This window comes from Octopus bimaculoides, chromosome 25 (genome assembly GCF_046866305.1).
Source record: "Octopus bimaculoides isolate indiv1 chromosome 25, ASM4686630v1, whole genome shotgun sequence".
NCBI classification, from domain to species: Eukaryota; Metazoa; Mollusca; class Cephalopoda; order Octopoda; family Octopodidae; genus Octopus; species Octopus bimaculoides.
In genome coordinates this window covers 22,115,380-22,135,490 of record NC_142952.1, presented here as the reverse complement: position 1 = coordinate 22,135,490, position 20,111 = coordinate 22,115,380, and the positions used below count along the sequence as shown (strand labels likewise).

Genomic DNA, 20,111 nt, shown 5'->3' with positions numbered 1-20,111 from the left:
AATGCCTATGGATGCATATCAATATTACACTTTCATAAAGGAAGTGAGCTGGCAGAATTGTTAGCACACTGGACAGTCCTGTCTTTACATTCTGAGTTCAAATTCTGCTGAGGTTGACTTTACTTTTCAATCTATTTGGGGTTGATAAAATAAGTGCCTGTTGAATACTGGGGTTAATGTAATTACCCACCCCTCCAAATTACTGGCTTTGAGCCAAAATTTGAAACCAATGTTTTAATACCCAGCTATGCATATAAGTAAAAGCCAAGTGGGACATTGTGGAACAGTCAACATTCTATAAAAGACACACATCCACACAACGAGGGAGTCTATAAGACACTTTGTTTTTATCAATGTCAGAAAAATGTAGGGATGAGTTGCCCTCTATGGGATTTTACATTAGAAACAATCAACTCTCCCACAAAATGTCTATCTTTGTGACCCCCTACGCTACAAATCAGTATGAAGGTGCAAATTATACCAGCTAATTACCAATATTGAAACTTAAAGCTTGATGACTTCTGATCCTTTCTTTACTGCAGACAGAACTGACACTCAAATTTCCTACCAAAATATACTGAACAATGTATTCCTTAATACAAGAAAAACAGGAAATGGTTACATTTGGAATGCTTTTTTCATCATAGGTCTGTTTGGTTAAGACCAACCTTAGGCTAATCATCTCCACATACAGCACACACTAATAAATACAAACAATCAAAGATGTATCTATGTGCAAACTTCTATTGGATCTTGCAAATAATAATTATATGTATGCATGCATGTATGCGTGTACACATGCTTGCATGCATGCATGCATGTATGTATGTATGTAAAAAATGAAAGAAAAAGGGAAATACAGAGAGCTTCTAACAATGCAAAAAGTTTTACAAAAAACTTTTATATTTCGAGTGCAAAGATTTATCTTCAGAAGGAAGCAGACCAAGAAATGCACATTCTTAGAAGCTTTCTTTATTTCCCTTTTCTTTCATTTCCTACCTCTGCACTACAATGCTTCAAGGGAACTACATTGTTCTTAAATATATATATATATATATATATATATATATATATATATATAATGCACTGGGGATCAAATAGATTTTGGAAAATTAATTTGGAAGTACCTCTGTGTATTTTAGGCTCCAAAAGAATATGTAAATATTCCAGATCCTTCAAGTGGTCCATACAAAATTAAACAAGCTATTTAATAGTCTTACGCATCCTGTAAATCCATGTACGTACAAATGGTGTAACTGGTACAAATTATACAATATATCATTTAATAAAATAAGAATGGACAACTCGAAACATCACTACATTCATTTCAATACCCTGGTTATTTATTATCTATGTTAAGTACATTACATAACATTAGGTAATTCTGCATCATTGCATAACCACCCCATTTCATCAGGTGATATTCAGTCATCATTCTGTGAAATACAATCAATATATGAGGATAATTGTGAAATTACATAATGTTATGTAATGTACATTGCATTGATAATAAATAACCATGCTACTGAAATGTGCATAGTGATGTTTTGAGTTATCCATTCTTTTTTGTTTACTACACACACACAGACACACAAAGACATGCAGACAAACTCAGAAATACTTTAATAAGTTTTATCACAGCAATATAAAATGGTGCCCTAGTTTTGAGGGCAATGTCTACAAGCTTCATCAAAACAGAAGTATGGAGATTATCGGATCTCTCCACCCAGTCTTTGTGCTACAGCCTGTTCGATATTTTGATGAACCAGATTGACTTCCTGTTGAGTTAAGGTCTTTAGCAGATGGCGGTAAACAATTCTATAGCAATGACTGTGTCTTTTCTTCTTGCTGTGGTAAAATTCATCAATACGAAATACTTGCTCAACCATGTTCCCTCCAATTTCACGTACAAGTTCATAGAAGTTGTTTTCTTCATAGTTGTCAGGAAGCCAGAAAGAAATGTCGTTGAGGCACTGTGGAAACTGACTTACAGGCTGAAAATAATAATAAAGTTATAGTAGTAAAGCAGTGAGTTGGTAGAATTGTTAGCACATCAGACAGAATGCTTAGTTTATTATGGAGTTCAAATCCAGCCAAAGTCAACCTTACCTTTTATCCCTTCAGGATTGATAAAATGAAGTACCAGACAAGTACTGAGGTCAATGTAATCAACTTATCTGCTCCCTTCAAAATAGCTGGCCTTGGATCTTGCCATGGGCCAGTGTCCTGTTCAGTTGGGTATGTTGTGATCTCAATCACTTATACACCATGAAAACTCTAACATAACAATAAAACAAAAAATAACCAACAAAGAAAAGTTCCTAATAGAGGAAAAAGGAAACTGCCTAGGACCAATCAAGAAATACCAAAGGCATGTCATGTGCTCGTTTCCCCTCTCTCTTTTTCTCTCTCTCTCTCTCTCTCTCTCTCTCTCTGAGTTGTAATTTCCTGGCTTCCAGGCACTAGAGTAAGTATACTTGGGCTATGTTTTCCACACTTGCACAACTTTCAATGAATTTACTAGCGATGGGGGTGAGGGTAGGGTAGCAGCTCTTTCTCACCTTATATTCAAGTTATGTACAAGTAAAGAAGAATATTAAGTATGAGTTTATATGCATGTGTGTGTATGTATATGTGACCAGAGAGATGTGTATGAATGTCTTAGCAAGAGGGTTTAAGTGGGCATGTGTGGGTGTGTGTAGATGTATTGGTGTGTGAAGGTGTTATATATATATATATATATATATATATATATATATATATATATATATATATATATATATATATATATATATATATATATGGTTGTGTGGTAAGTAGCTTGCTTACCAACCACATGGTTCTGGGTTCAGTCCCACTGCGTGACACCTTGGGCAAGTGTTTTCTACTATAGTCTCTGGCCGACCAAAGCCTTGTGAGTGGATTTGGTAGACGGAAACTGAAAGAAGCCCGTCATATATATGTATATATATATATATATATGTATGTATGTGTGTATGTTTGTGTGTCTGTGTTTGTCCCCCCACCATCGCTTGACAACCGATGCTGGTGTGTTTACGTCCCCGTAACTTAGCAGTTCGGCAAAAAGAGACCGATAGAATAAGTACTAGGCTTACAAAGAATAAGTCCTGAGGTCGATTTGCTCAACTAAAGGCGGTGCTCCAGCATGGCCGCAATCAAATGACTGAAACAAGTAAAAGAGTAAATATATCATCATCATCATTTATGATATATCATACTGGCATGGGTTAGATGGTTTGAACAGAGCTGGTAAGTTCCAGGCTCCATTGTCTGTTCTGACATAGTTTTTGTCTGGATGCCCTTCCTAATGCCAATCACTCTACAGAGTGTACTGGGTGCTTTCTATGTGACACCAGCACCAGTACTTCAGCAGTATCAGTGCCGAGCGGTATTTAGGCACAAGTGAACTTTAGGTTTGTTAAAATATGTTTGTAACATATTTTAACTTTTAAAGGCAAATTTACTAAAGTTAATGCAGAGAAAAAATTCTCTCTTATGGTAAAAGGGTGTAAAAACACCATATCTCCTAAGTGCTGTCCCCTATCAGATTCCCAGACATGTTTCTAGCTCTTTAGCCATTATCAATGGGAAATACTGAAGAGTGGTAACTCTGGGCAGATTTTAAATCATAGATTTAACACACATACACACAAAATCAGATTCCATACAGATTCAGTCACCTAAATTTCATTCAGAATGTATTGGTCAGCCCAAAGATATAGAAGCAGACTCTGGGCCAAGGTTCCATGCAATGGAATTGAACCTGAAACCATATGGGTGCAAAAGGTAAACTTTTTAACCACAGTTATCCATGCATCTCATGACCATAGTGCCTCCTCATGTAAGAAAGCAAAGCAACAGATGCTCTGTAGTGTAAACAGGTAATGCGATACAATGAAAAGTGATACATGTTCCAAGTTTTCTGTGAGTGGGTCTGTCACTGTTTATAATCTCAGATTTATAATTAGTCATCATCATCATTTAACACTTGAAGTACCGAGTGGTCATTTATGATTGCTTTTGCTTTTTACATTTTAATTTTTATAACTGTATTGAATGTGCAATCATCATTATCATCACCATGATTGCACATTCATTACAGTCATAAAAATTAAAATGTAAGTGCATCATTTCATATATATGTGTCTATATATTTCTTTTGTACATAAGTAAATGTTAAAAGACTGTATTTTCAAATACTTTATTCACTGCATTAGCTTATATTTAAAATAAATTGTATTAATAAAAATTTTCAATGCCAGTCAAAAGTGACCGCTATGGTCCTTGTAGGAAGTAAGAAATGTTGGTCCTTCTAGTGTTAACCCTTTAGCATTCAATAAGGCCATATCCAGTTCAAATATTCTACCTGTTTTATGTTAAAACTGACCAGATCCAACCTCTCATGCAGGTCTGTTACCAGACTTTGGTGCCTCAAAGTGCTTCAGGGTATTCTGGTTGGGCACTAATTTGTATTGTGGGAAGATTTTTGTAACCTGTATTTCCTAAATCTGAGGGTGCACCACTGAATAGTTAGAGTGCAGCACAGTCCAGTGTTCTTCCCCCCACTCCCACCCCTAGCGACAGAGATGCTCTCACACCTACCCTACAATGTTATTCTAAAAATATACATATACTACTGAAATCTCAAAACTGCAAGATAATGTATGATTAATTCTTACTAAGACTTTAACCTAGCAAAAAACCAAAGTCTTAGTAAGTAGGAAGGCGGACAAACCACAAATCTCTTCAGGTAGATGGCCCTGCTCGATATGCAGGAAAGGCATAGGTAGAAACTCCATAAGATGCACCTGGTGTAAGCTATGGACACATAAGAGGTGCAGCAATATCAAAAGAAGGTTAACTAGGAAGATAGTTTTTGTGTGTGGCAGATGCACAGGTACCGAAAATGTACAGAAAACAAGATCCCATTACATGCCAGCAGGAAAAACTAGAAGTAGTTCATAGCTTCTGTTACCTAGGTGATCAAGAAAGTAGCAGGGGTGGATGCTCTGTGAGCATAGCTGCTAGAATAAGAATAGCCTGGGCAAAGTTCAGAATGCTCCTACCTCTGCTGGTGACAAAGGGTCTCTTGCTCAGAGTGAAAGGTACACTGTATGATGCCTGTGTGCAAACAGCCATTCCACATGGCAGTGAAACATGGGCTTTGACTGCTGAAGACATGTGTAGGCTTGAAAGAAATGAAGCTAGTGTGCTCCGCTGGATGTATAATATCAGTGTTAATACACGACAGAGTGTAAGCGCCCTGAGAGAAAAGTTGGACATAAGAAGCATCAGATGTGGGGTGCAAGAGAGATAACTGCATTGGTATGACCATGTGTTGCATATGGATGAGGACACCTGTGTGAAGCACCACACCCTAAGAGTGGAGGGAACCTATGGAAGAGGTAAACCCAGGAAGACATGGGATGAGGTGGTGAATGTTGGGCCTCACAGAGGCAATAACAAGAGACCTTTGAAGATATGCTGTACTTGAGAAGACCCAGCAAGCCAAGTAGTCATGGCTCTGTTGCCAGAGTCGCATAACTGGTCTATTTAAAAGCACCCTTCAATTGTCAGGCAATGTGCCATGCTTGTAAAGACCAGTTGAACTGAGTGAAATCGTAGTTGTGGCTGATATCAGTGCTGCCTGACTGGCACCTGTGCCAGTGGCACGTAAAAAGTACCATTCGAGTGTGACCAATGCCAGTACTGCCTGACTGGCACCTGTGCCAGTGGAATGTAAAAAGCAGCATTCAAGTGTGACCGATGCAGGGCCACCTGATTGGTTCCCATGCCAGTAGCACATAAAAGCACCCACTACACTCTTGGAGTGGTTGGCATTAGGAAGGGCATCCAGCTGTAGAAACCTTGCCAAATCAGACTCCCGACTTGCCAGTCCTCAGTCAAACCATCCAACCCATGCCAACAAGGAAAGTGTATGTTTAACGGATAATGATGAATCCAAAACAATGTGAATAAATAAACATTATATTTGATAAAGAAATCTGAAAGCAAAGGATTAATGTTGATGTTCCATGCTGGCATTGGTTGGATGATTTGACAGGATATGATGGGGCCCAGAGACTGCATCATGCTCCAGTGTCTGCTTGGTATGGTTTCTATTGCTGGATGCCCTTCCTAATGTCAACTACTTTACAGCATGTACTGGGTGCTTTTTTTCGTGCCACCAGCACTAGTCAGGACACTTTACAACTTGCAAGACAACAAATCTCAAGAGGGAATGGGAAACTTCATGCTAGGAAAATAGGGAACAAGGGTTGTAAAGTGCGAGAGAAAAGGGCCAGAGCAAAGTTAGTTTCTTACTGAAAGGAAGCTACACAACTATTCATGCTCCAGAGTAGAGATGGTGTGAGGGATGGGTAGAATTGGAAATTAATGTGGTGTCAGAGTGGACTTTCAAGGTACAAGGTGAGTAGGAATAAGTGGGGCAGGAGTGCAAGGAGTACGTGGGAGGAGTAGGGGATGTCTAATACAGGGCAGCAGAATAAAGATGATACGGTAAACAGGAGTAAGGGGAGGAGATATTAGTCCTGCTATAATTGTAATACATGGATACATACATACATTGTCATAGATGATAACAAAAAAGTAAAATAAATAACACAAAAATGCAAAACAAAAATGTTTACCTTATATGTGATTGGAGTGTGTGGATCATCAACCTGGAACTGTGATAGGAATCCAGAATCTTTGCTCCAAAACAGTCGGATGTCTGGAATTTGGTACAGACACATGGCAAGACGTTCTAGCCCAAGACCAAATGCCCAGCCCACTTGAGTGCCCGCTCCAGCTGAAACAGATAAATATATACAACATATAGTGGTATCAGAAGGGATTATATTAGAGGACTTTGAGTTCTAGGATTTCTACATCAGTTTAATACTGATTTCCAGCTTAGGAGGTACAAGGCTAAATATTGTGTGAAAGGAGAAGAGTTGCTCAAAGTTCAAAATCTTGCTGAAGTCATCATCTTTGTCTTTCATCCTTCTGGAGTTTGATAACATAAAATACCAGCCAAGTACTAGATATATATTCCAATAATGCAATGAAGGAGGATGAGGAGGTTGTAATAATTCGACCGTGCGAACCAAAGAAGATGGCGACGTAGACGGAAAAGGCTCCTTTTTACCATGTCGCACGGTCGAACACAAAAACATTATATATATATATATATATAGAGAGAGAGAGAGAGAGTAAGTTTATTAACATAGTGAAATTGTTTGTCTCTGTATGCGTGCATGCGACATATATAAATAACACAGTAGATAAGTCAGGCCTTCGTGTACAAGAGAATGTATACAACAATGTGAAATAACGGACAGTCGTATAAACAATAGTGTGTGTACAATATGTGAGTGTACAAGTGTGTGTGTGAGAGGAACACAGAACATAGAAAGAGTGTCTGTAACATAGACTGTAAAAGGTCTTCAAACACTGAGATAGAGAAAACCAGTTCGTATAAGAGTTACACAAGGAGATAGAATGTTCATACGCAGGAAGTTGTGGCCAAGGAGCAGAGCTGTGGTATCACAATATGTGTGTTGAGCGTCAATGGTGTGACCATTTACCGGATACGGAATATTCTAGCAGGTTAGTTCTGACTGCTGCTCGTGGTGGAAATAATCCACTCAAACAGTGTCGATATAAAACCGAGTGGGTTGATATTGGTGTGCACTCTGGTGGTGCTGGCGACGACATTGTGGTAGTCAGTAGATTGGTGGTGAAGACGTCGGCGCTGGAACTGGCTGTAGCTGTGTTCTGTATGTGGTCAGCGACCAGACCAGTGAGAGATCTGGAATCGAAGACGACTACCGTCGTTGGATCGGGCTTATTTATAGCTGAAATAGGGCTCACCGGAAACCCAGAAAACCTCTCTCTCACGTGACCTTATCTGAAGGCCACGATTGGACGTAATGCACCCTTAGCAAGCAGAACATGGGGACAATTGCCGCGCAAATAAGAATCAATCAGGATGGTGGACAGAAGGGTCCAAGGCAGCCGAAGGCTAGATGTTAGCAGCTTCGTTATCATTTGTGATTGAATGGCCGAGAGAGAGGTTTCACTACAAGGTATTGAAAAAAAAACAAAGTATTTCATTTTAAAAAGGCTAAGAAAGAACAAGATTCGAATTTGAAATCTATTGCTTTCAACTTTTGGGGCAAGGACAGCAGTTTGGGGGAGGGGGCAAGTCGAATACATCGATCCCAGGGTTTAAATGGTATTTATTTTATCAACCCTGAAAGAATGAAAGGCAAAGTCGACCTTGACGCAATTTGAACTCAGAACGTAAAGACGGACAAAATGCCACTAAGCATTTTGCACGATATGGTAACGATTCTGCTGGCTCGCCACCTCAAAGCAATTAAATATTGTAATGCATTTAATCTGGCATTCTTACTGTCTTAATAATTTGTAACGGTTCAAACTAATACTTGCTAAAAATTAAAATAATCAAAACTATTGTAAGAGTTGTCTCCCATACTTCGTGAAAGACTCGGAATAATGATTAATGGTTGTATTTTTTCTGACAGCATAATTTTTCTTGTTTGTATGTTGGGTTATGTGTATTCCCTATCTTAAAAATGTTAAAATCAACTTATATAAACATTAACCATGTTAACCAATGCCAGTTGTTGGTACCAGACATACTTGAGAAAGCCTCGAAATGTTTGGGTCACAGTCATTTTAGCTAAGGTCTTTCTTTTCAGCCCTGAAGGAGTCCTGAGAGTCTATTGCTTTGCTTCAGATCTGTCTCTGAATATGACACAATGTCATATAACATTCCCAGATGATATCTACAATTTATTCACAACAGCTATGTGTCCTACATAGAAATATAATGAAATAGTTGTAGTGAATTTGAACTCCAAATTTAGGAGTTGCTAGAATGTAAACATGCATTATTTTCATGTTTACAAACCTTCTGTAGAGTATTACATTGACCAGCACAATATTTATTTTATCAACCTTGAAATGGTTGATAAAAGTGGGCTTGTGTAGGATTTGAACACAGAATGCAATGAGACATAACCAAATTTACTGGTTCTACTATACTACACATCATCATCGTTTAACATCCGCCGTCCATGGGTGGGACGGTTTGACAAGAGCCAGCCATCTGTTTTTAATTTTCATTCTCTTCGAAATTGCTCTTAACTGTGGTTTGGACTTTTTGACTGTTCTTTCTAGTATGTTAGGCAACCTGTTAAGGCTCGCCTCTGTGTACTTAGATGTACACTAATTTTTATGAAAAATATGTCTAATGACTTTGTATGCATACTAGGCCACTGGTAGAAAAAATTCTATAATTTTTCCTAACCTATTTTAAGAAATGATTTTAAGAAATGATTTTAGCAATTTCAGAAGTTTAATCGGAAATTTTATTTGCTGCCAATTGAATCTGCACTTGCGCAGAGGATTTGAAAAATAATATATAAGGATGAGACACGTGTTATTTGGTCTATAATTTATATGTTAATGTTTTGGTGTATCCGCTGATGAGAACTCCGCCTTGCAAATTATTTTATTTGCTAATTAAAGTTTGAAACATGGTAAATGTTTTATTTTTCATTCCCTTTGAAATTGCTCTTAACTGTGGGTTGGACTTTTTGACTGTTAGGCAACCTGTTAAGGCTCGCCTCTTTGTACTTATATGTACACTAATTTTTATGAAAAATATGTTTTTATATATATATATATATATACACATGTCATTGTAAACACCAAGGATCTAGGGGTAGGAAGTTAGTAAGCTTCAAGCAGTCCATGGGAGGTATAAAAAATAACTTTCAAATTATATCTCTGGTGAGGTAACTTGGAATTCCTTAATGACAATGTAACCTTCATTTAACTATGGTATCTTCAGCCTGACGAGTAGCTAGCAGAGTACTCCTCATTGAGTAGTTACTACTTCCAAAGGTCCGCTAGCTAAGAAACATGTAGCCTGGATTTTACCTGCTCCGTTCACTCAATTTGGATATATATATATATATATATATATATATATATATATATATATATATATATGCATGTATGCATGCATGTATGTATGTATGTATGTATTTTTCTTAGGCCCATTGGTACCTCTGAGTGGCACATTGGGCAGTCAGTGATTGCCAATTATCTCCGCCTCTGGTCAACCGGTATGCTTCTTCTCAGGTGATGTTCAGTCTGTGTAGATCGTCTTTGAAGGTACTACACCACGTCTTCCTTGGCCAGCCTCTTTTTCTCTTATATTCCAGTGGCATCCAGCCTACGGCTGTTTTGGCAAGCCTCTCTCTGGCAGTCTAGCCATTCTCATTTGTCATTCAGTAACAATTGCATGGAGGGGCCTTAATCTTGCTGCTTAGAGAATGACTTCACTGTCACTGTCTCCATAACTGATTCTTATACATATTTCAAACCCAGGAAAACATGGGATGAAGTATTGAAAGCTGAACCTTATGAAGGAGGGGGGGGGGGGGGCGTGTGTGTAACAAGTCTGCACACACTTTCTATCTATGAAATTCAATTCCCAAGCTTTTGGCTAAGTTGGAACTAGAGTAGAATATAGCTCCAAAGGTGCTGTGGAGCAGGGATGAAACTGGACCCATAGAATTACAGTGGAGACATCCTAACCATAGAGCCCCCATCTGAACATATAACAAAATGGAAAACGAAAATAAAGAATCAAATTTTTGAAGCATCCAATTCTTTGGTTTTACCTGTGTGTAATATTTCTTGTTCAATGATTCCACATCCAAGCAATTCCATCCATTTGTCTTCATATTTAATTTCAAGCTCCCAAGATGGATGTGTAAAAGGGAAGTAAGCATCAACCCATCGGACTTCAATATCTGTTTTAAACGTAAAGCAAATAAGAAAAATTGAAAGAAAAGCTGCAAAAGAATAATCCTTTAATCAATCAAAATTTCATATTTTTTCCCCTTTCTTCTACACTAAAATAATTTATTTATTCTAAGAACTCAGAGGAGACAGAGCAGCCCCACTGCCCCAAGACTTTTATCATAGCCTCTGAGATTGATAGGAAGAAGTTATCCTAAAACTAGAGACCTCATTCAAAAACTTCCAATAGAATAGTTTCAAAACTTAGGTTGCAGGAGTCATCAAAAGAGAAAGCCTTGAAGTAGGGGACATTCTCTCCTGATAACCCCTGAAACCTACTAATATCTAGTATATGGAGCAGTGAAGGATTAAATCTATCATCCAAAAACAGGATTCTGTCTAACAATTTTCACTCATAAAGCTTTGGTCAATCCAAAAGCTATGGTCAAATACACTCCCACAAGATACCAATTTAGTTGAATAACTAATTGGAGAACTGAACTGAACCCTTGCCTTCTGATTGATGTTTCAGCCCCAGCCAACAAAAAGAGAAAAAAAAGAATCACTGAAAACGTTTGAAAAACTGAGCAAATATTAGGACCTGAAGATTGAAATTGGATAAATATGACATCTCAAAACATCTTATCTTATCTTATAGATTATATTATATACAAAAGAGAAGGTGATCTTTGTCTGTCAGTCTATCACAAGATGTATGTGAAAAAGGGGAAGAAGGGGATGAATCAACAGGGGAAATAACCCGTATCACACACACACACACACACACACACACATACATATATATATATAGATAGATAGATAGATAGATAGATAGATAGATAGATAGATAGACATATATATGAAGGTACATGGCTCAGTGGTTAGAGCGTCAAGCTTACGATTGTAAGGTTGTGAGTTCGAATCCTGGACCGGGCTGCATGTTGTGTTCTTAAGCAAGACCTTTTATTTCATGCTGCTCCAGTTCACTCAGCTGTAGAAATGAGTTGCAACATCACTGGTGCCAAGCTGTATCGGCCTTTGCCTTTCCCTTGGATAACACTGGTGGCGTGGAGAAGGGAGGCCGGTATGCATGGGCGACTGCTGGTCTTCCATAAACAACCTTGCCTGGACTTGTGCCTGGGAGGGTAACTTTCTAGGTGCAATCCCATGGTCAGTCATGACCGAAGGGGGTCTCAGCACATATATATATATAGAGAGAGAGGGGGGGGCGGAGAAAAAGTTGTTGTTGAGAGAGAAATACAGTGAGAATATGGTTGAAAGATAGACACGCTGTGTCGTCGTCATAGTAACTAACAAGTTTTGATTAAAAACGCAGGAATTTTAAGTGCATGTCCGTCAACACAATGCAACATAAACTTCAAAAGAAAAAAGATTATCTAACTATAAAAATATAGCTATTATTCTGATTGCTTGTGTTTTTCTGTATTTCAATATGTCTTTCAACAATGCAACAAAGACTTTAAAATAGGACTTTCACTATAATGACAGATTGTTGTTGAGAGAGAAATGCAGCGAGAGAGAGAGAGAGAGTGAGAGAGAGAGTGAGAGAGAGAGTGAGAGAGAGAGTGAGAGAGAGAGTGAGAGAGAGAGAGAGATGTGTGTGTGTGAAAGATAAATAGACGGATAGGTAAATTGCTGTCACCAAAGTAACTGATGAGACTTTCACAATATAACATTTAACCCTTTAGTGTTCACATTATTCTGCCAAAATTAATGCTTTTTTATCCACATTGTTTTGAACTAATCATGCATTATCTTGTAGCTATGAGATTTTGATGAGGTAGCTGTTAATTTTAAAAACGATATTGTAGGGCTGGTGTGAGAGATCAGATCTGGCCAGTTTGAACATAAAACAGGCAGAATACTTTTAGCCGGATATGGCCGGTTTAAATGCTAAAGGGTTAAAGGAAGTACATGCATGATTAACAAATATTTTTACTGGAAGTGTAGTGATGGGTAAAGACCTAGTTACCTATTATTATTGTGACACTTGGAATATCAAAAGGAGCAACCAAGTATGTGGACCAAATCCCTAGCAGCCCCAAAGTAAGTGAATTACAAAAGATCATACTTATGGCTATCTCACATCATCATCATCATCATCGTTTAACGTCCGCTTTCCATGCTAGCATGGGTTGGACGATTTGACTGAGGACTGGTGAAACCGGATGGCAACACCAGGCTCCAGTCTGATTTGGCAGAGTTTCTACAGCTGGATGCCCTTCCTAACGCCAACCACTCAGAGAGTGTAGTGGGTGCTTTTACGTGTCACCCGCACGAAAACGGCCACGCTCGAAATGGTGTCTTTTATGTGCCACCCGCACAAGCCAGTCCAGGGGCACTGGCAACGATCTCGCTCGAAAATCCTACAGGAGCCAGTCAGGCGGTACTGGCAACGGCCACGCTCAAAATGGTGCATCTCATGTGCCACCCGCACAAGAACCAGTCCAGGGGCACTGGCAACGATCTTACTTGGCTTGCCGGGTCTTCTCACGCACAGCCCATTTCCAAAGGTCTCGGTCCGTAGTCATCGCCTCGGTGAGGCCCAATGTACGAAGGTCTTGCCTCACCACCTCAGCCCAGGTCTTCCTGGGCCTACCTCTTCCACGGGTTCCCTCAACTGTTAGGGTGTGGCACTTTTTCACGCAGCTATCCTCCTCCATTCTCACCACATGTCCATACCAGCGCAATCGTCTCTCTTGCATGCCACAACTGATGCTTCTAATGTTCAGCTTTTCTCTCAAGATACTTACACTCTGACGGGTATTCACATTGACATTACACATCCAACGGAGCATACTGGCTTCATTCCTTGCGAGCTTACGTATGTCCTCAGCAGTTACAGCCCATGTTTCACTGCCATGTAGCATGGTTGTTCGTACGCATGCGTCATACAGTCTGCCTTTTACTCTGAGTGAGAGTCCCTTTGTCGCCAGCAGGGGTAAGAGCTCTCTAAACTTTGCCCAGGCTATTCTTATTCTAGCAGCTACACTTTCAGCGCACCCACCCCCACTACTAACTTGGTCGCCCAGATAGCGGAAGCTATCGACTACCTCTAGTTTTTCACCCTGGAATGAGATAGAAGTTGTTTCCTGTTTGTTTGCAGTCTTTATTGCACCTGAACATCTGCCACAAACAAAAACTAACTTGCTAGTTAACCTGCCTTTGATGTTGCTGCACCTCTTATGTGTCCATAGCTTGCACCGGGTACATCTTATAGAGTTACTACCTACTCCTTTTCTACATACTGAGCAGGGCCATCTACCTGAAGGGGTTTGTGTTTTATCTACCTTCCTACTTATTAGGATTTTGGTTTTAGCTAGGTTGACTCTAAGGCCCTTCAATTCTAGACCTTGCTTCCACACCTGAAACTTCTCCTCTAGTTCTGATAGTGACTCCGCAATTAGGGCAAGGTCATCAGCATAGAGGAGCTCCCAGGGGCAACCTGTCTTGAACTCCTCTGTGATTGCCTGGAGGACTATGGTAAATAATAGGGGGCTGAGGACGGAACCTTGGTGGACCCCTACCTCTACCCGGAATTCATTGCTGTACTCATTTCCAACCCTCACCTTACTGGCCGCATCTCTGTACATGGCTCGCACAGCTCTCACTAGCCATTCTTCTATCCCAAGTTTCCTCATTGACCACCAGATAAGGGATCGGGGGACCCTGTCAAAGGCTTTCTCCATGTCAACGAAAGCCAGGTACAGAGGTTTATCCTTGCTTTTACCTGGCACGAACCCAAACTGCATCTCATCTAAATTGATTCGCTCCCTAATTAGTTGGGCTATGACCCTCTCTGTAACTTTCATAACCTGATCTAACAGCTTGATGCCTCTGTAATTATTTGTATCTAAAGCGTCCCCTTTACCTTTGTAGCAGTTGACTATGATGCTGCTACACCAGTCATAGGGTATGACTCCTTCGTGTATCACCTGGTTCGTAATACGGGTGACTAGGCTATAGCCAACACTGCCAGATATTTTATTCTACATAAATTCCTCTCCATGTAAATGCAACCTTACTCTGTGCTTTTTTTCTCCCACAGACATCAGTGTTTTCAAATGCATGGCACCTCACCTGTTAGCAGCTTCAGATGCAAAACCTTGTTGCCCTAAATGTCTCTGATTGAGACTTGGGTTCAACTCATATAGAATTAAAGCAAAATCAAAACATTGTCATAATAATAACTAGCTGGACCCATGAAAACTTCACAGAAAACATTAAAAAATGTAAGCATCTGTAAATTGTGGGCTGGTGCCATGAGAAATGTTTCCATATTGTGTCACTTATAGAATATAGAAAGAAGTGTAAAACCAATAACTATATAATCCAACCAAAATATCTTAGTTACACAAACGTAAGCAGAATTACTATTTAGCCTTAAAATACATCGAACATATTTAAAGAACTTTCTCGGTTTAATGGTACGGAACGTTCTTCTGGTATTCTTTTACTTGTTTCAGTCATTTGACGGTGGCCATACTGGAGCATGGCCCTTTAGTTGAAGAAATTAACCCTGGACTTATTCTCTGTGAGCCTGATGCTTATTCTATCAGTCTCTTCTGCCGAACTGCTAAATTATGGGGATGAAACACACCAACATCAGTTGTCAAGCAATGGTGGCGGTGGGGGACAAACACAAACACACACACACACACATATATATAGACACAGGAGTGGCTGTGTGATAAGTAGCTTGCTTACTAACCACATGGTTCTAGGTTCAGTCCCACTGTGTGGCACCTTGGGCAAGTATCTTCTACTATAGCCTTGGGCCAACCAAGGCCGTGTGAGTAGAATTTGTAGCTGGAAGATGAAAGAAGCCCATCATGTATATATATATATACTGTCACCACTCACTGTCTCTTTCACTCTCACTTCCTCTCTGTCCTTCTCTCGCCTGCTTTGCCACTCACTTCTTCCTTTGAAGTAAGTGTGACACACATCACAGGTACGCACATACAAAAACAATAAGTCGGCGTATTAATAATGATGATGATGATGATGATGATGAAACATTACCACAGACAGTACATGGATTTGCCAAAGAAATGAACATGAAATTTGGCTTAGAGAAATGTGCCAAAGCAACCTTGAAAAGACGAAAACTAGTTAAGAGTAGCAACATCACACTAGATAAAGCAAATGAAATAAGAGAATTAGACCAAAGCCAAACATACAAATACTAAGGAATCAATGAACTAGATATGATACAACACACACAAATAAAAGAGAAGATAAGAAAGGAATACTATAGACAAGTGAGATTAACACTGAAAACAAAGCTCAATGCAAAAAACAAGATAATATGTATCAACACTCTAGCCATCCCAGTTATAAGTTACAGCTACAATATTCTTAACTGGACTCTAAATGAACTAATCAAAATAGACAGGAAAACAAGAAAAATAATGACAGGATTTAGGATGCACCACCCAAAATTTGACATAAAAATGTTATATACACAACATATCGAAGTTGGTAGAGACCTTATACAGCTGGAAAACTATTACAAAATAACCATCCATAGGATTACAGAAATACTCCAGAAGCAAGGAAAACTAATACAAATAGCTACAAAACATGAACAAAACAAAAAACTGTTTTCAGTTTTTAAGGAAACTGAAAAATACAAAAAAGAAGTCATAGTACCTAACAACTATGAAGAAAAAGAAGAAACAACAAAAGCTGTAAAACAACTGAAATCCAAACTAAAACTGAAACAGCAATGGATCATAATAATACGATGGTAAGAAAAGTCCCTTCATGGCAAATACTGGGTTAAACTAAACAGAAAGGAAATAGACAAAGCAAAATCTCACCAATGGCTGAGATGCTCAGGACTCAAGGCAGAGACTGAAGGATTTTTCATTGCAGCACAAGATTAAAGCCTTCCCACTAGAAATCACCAAAAACATGTAATGAAAAGAAATACAAGTAACTGCAGAATATGTGGTGATGGAGAAGAAACAATAAATCATATTGTTTCTGGCTGTCCAGTCCTGGCTAAGAAGGAATATATTCACAGACACGACAGAGTTGGGACCTATATACACTGAAAGCTATGCCAACACTATGGAATAACAACAGAAAAAAGATGGTATAGGAAAACCACAGAAAAGGTCACAGAAAATGAGAAAGCAACTACACTCTGGGATATGCCAATACACACAGATAGAGAAATCAAGGCTACTAGTCTGGATATAGTTGTCAGAGATCACCAAGAAAAAAATGCTTTCTAATCTATGTATCAATATCAACAGATAACAACATTTCTCTAAAAGAAATGGAGAAACTTTCAAAATACAAAGATCTGGAAAGAGACATAGCTTAAATGTGAAGCCTAAAAACAGAAACAATACCTATTATAGTAGACACACTAGGCATGATAAAAAAAAAACATTCAGACAAATACATAACAAAAACACCAGGACATACAGAAAATAGTACACACATCCTATGTAAAACATTTTCAATACAGGGAAAATAAGAGCACCACAAGAAACCACAGCACATACCCAAAGCATGGAGAGCTGTGCTCGGTAGTGCAGTGAAAGCACATGATAAAACTAAGACTAGTGAATAATAAGGATGTGAATGTTTGTATGTATGATTATTATGTACCTTATATTATACCTTATTTATATATAAAATACTACAATTAGCCATCATTTTTTGACACAGGGTCAGCTAGTAATAATAATAATAATAAATGCCCTGATGCAGTCCCAGACACTGGCCCTCATGGATTCTGCTCTTAACTGATTGGAAGTATTATCATGGACATCGTTTTGTCTTGGTATAAAAGATGGGCTGCAGTAAATATTCTGCTCAATACTACAGATTTGCTCGTCAGTTGTTTGACCATAACCAGTTGAGCATGTCTCTTGGTGGCTGACGATATGTGCATCTCTGATCACGAGCAAAAGTAGTGGGGAAGCATCATAGCTATGTGTTGAGAGGAATTATTTGGGGTTGGGATAATTCACCCGTGGAAACATGGGTGTTTCATTTAACATCTTTAAACAACCCTTATTCAGGGACCTTTTGGGCAGAATGGGCTACTCAACCTGAAGAAAATTCTAACTGGGCCCCACCTGCAAGGTCATGCACTGTTTACTCTTGATATGAGATCACCATATGGTTGTGATGCATGTGCCTGGTGTCCCCTTATCAGACGGATAATCATGATGGGTATACTGGGCTTCGTATATTTTACCCCAGTGTCACTTTAATGGCATGCATTGCTCTCTCATTCAATAATAATAATAATAGTTGTAGGGGCATGTAACTGTCATACTAGTAATTGGCAGGAGCACTATCAGCATTAAGAACAAAGTTTGAGAAATTTAATGGAGAAATTAGAATTGACATGGCAGAAGAACATGCTCAATAAACTGCTTTACTGAGAACAGCAAAGATCTTCAGATTAGTACATGGGTGTTAAGTATTGTAGAAAGAGATCCTGTAAGACCTTTGAGAAAGTTTGTCATACACTCTTACAGAATTAGCCAGAACAAATGAAATTTAGAGATCTGAGAAGTGAAATATACAAACTATAATAATAATAATCTTTTCTATTATAGGCACAAGGCCTGAAATCTTGGTGGGGAAGGAGCTAGTCAATTACATCAAAGCTAGGGCTTAACTGGTTCTTATTTCATCAACCCCAAAAGAATGAAAGGCAAAGTCAACCTCAGTGGAATTTGTGCCCAGAACGTAGAGGTAGATAAAATGCCACTAAGCATTTTGTCTGGTATACTAATGATTCTGCTAGGTTGATAGGAACCGATGTGTCCAAAGACTGTATCAAGCTCCAATATTTACTTTGGCATGGTTTTTAAGTTGAATGCCCTTCCTAACACCAACCACTTTAATGATAATAGTTGTTTTTAATACAGGTACAAGGCCTGAAATTTTAATGAAAGGGGGTTCATTGAAGTTTTTTTTTGCTTTGATTGAAATATACTTTCATATGTATTATAAAACCTACTTACTGGTACCAAATAAATGGATTGCTAAGTTTAGCAAGCAAGTTTTCAAGTCTTCTTCTATTAGTTTGACCATTTCCCTTCTGTGATAGGCTTGTTTGTCATCCAATCTTTCCCCTTCCTCAAAGAGACACTGGTTGTTGTCATTCTGATACAACTGGAACAAACATAAGAGGACATACAATGTTAAATAAACACTGGAAAGAGATATAAAAGTTATTGTATTCCAACACACACACACATATGCCAGGTGTGTCTGCATCAACTACTTATATTGCTTAGTTTCAGGACAACCCTGAATGCGTAACTCTATGATCAAAGGCATTCTAGTTAGAGTCACCCTGTCTTTCTTAGGTAATGTCTACCTAGGATTACATTATCCAATGTGTCCTTGCTCTTTTTTAAAGCCAGTAGAGTGCAGTTTGAAAGAAATTTGGCTGTTATTTTTAGCAGATTATGTGGCTATATAGAAGCTCTTTTGTTTACTCTGTTCTGTGTGTCTATGATATACATAGAGGCAGAACAGCAAGTGTACATTTGATGGTGAGAGATTACCTTTTACCTTTTATCTGTTACTTGCTTTCAGTCATTAAACTGTGGCCATGCTGGGACACCAACTTGAAGAACTTTTAGCTGAATGAGTTAACCCCAGGGCTTATTTCTTTTTTTTTCTTTTTTAAGCCTGGCATATATTCTATCAGTCTCTTTTACCAAACCACAGGGACATAAACACACCAACACCAGTTGTCAGGCAGTGGTGGGGAACAAACACAGACACACATACATATATATACATAAACAAATGCAACAGGCTTCTTTCAGTTTCCAACTACCAAATCCACTCACAAGTCTTTGGTTGGCCCAAAGCTATAACAGAAGTTACTTGCCCAACAGTGGGACTGAACCCTGAACCATGTAGTTAGGAAGCAAACTTCTTACCACACAGCCACGCCTGCACCTATGTTGACAATAAAGATTAAGATGATGATGTTGACAATGGCAACAATGATGAGGATGGGGGAAGAGGAGGAGGGTGGAAGGAGAAAGAGTGAAGAGTAGAGGAGGAGCAAAGGATGTGGAGAGGATGAAAATTAAAACAATGATGATGATGATGATATTTTGGCTCAAATGATTAAAAAAATCTTCTTAGCCCACAAAGTGAGACTTGAAAGGGCAGTAAGGACAGGTAAAAATACTAAATGTATTCCATCAAAGGTGACTCAGAAAGAT

The 20,111-nt window shown here is 38.8% G+C and overlaps 1 protein-coding gene across 3 annotated transcripts in view; it reads right to left on the bottom strand.

The window, feature by feature from the left end:
• Window positions 1-1,618: 1,618 nt before the first annotated feature.
• Window positions 1,619-20,111, bottom strand: part of LOC106880224 (phenylalanine--tRNA ligase, mitochondrial) — a 25,023-nt gene continuing 6,530 nt past the window's right edge. For all 3 annotated transcript variants that reach the window (XM_014930087.3, XM_014930086.3, XM_089342284.1), the window contains exons 3-6: window positions 18,888-19,038; window positions 10,746-10,877; window positions 6,672-6,832; window positions 1,619-1,994 (exon numbers count right to left, since the gene is read on the bottom strand). In XM_014930087.3, coding sequence (XP_014785573.2) covers window positions 1,710-1,994; window positions 6,672-6,832; window positions 10,746-10,877; window positions 18,888-19,038 — 729 coding nt within the window. In that variant the 3' untranslated portion in view covers window positions 1,619-1,709. The remainder of the gene's footprint in view (window positions 1,995-6,671; window positions 6,833-10,745; window positions 10,878-18,887; window positions 19,039-20,111) is intronic.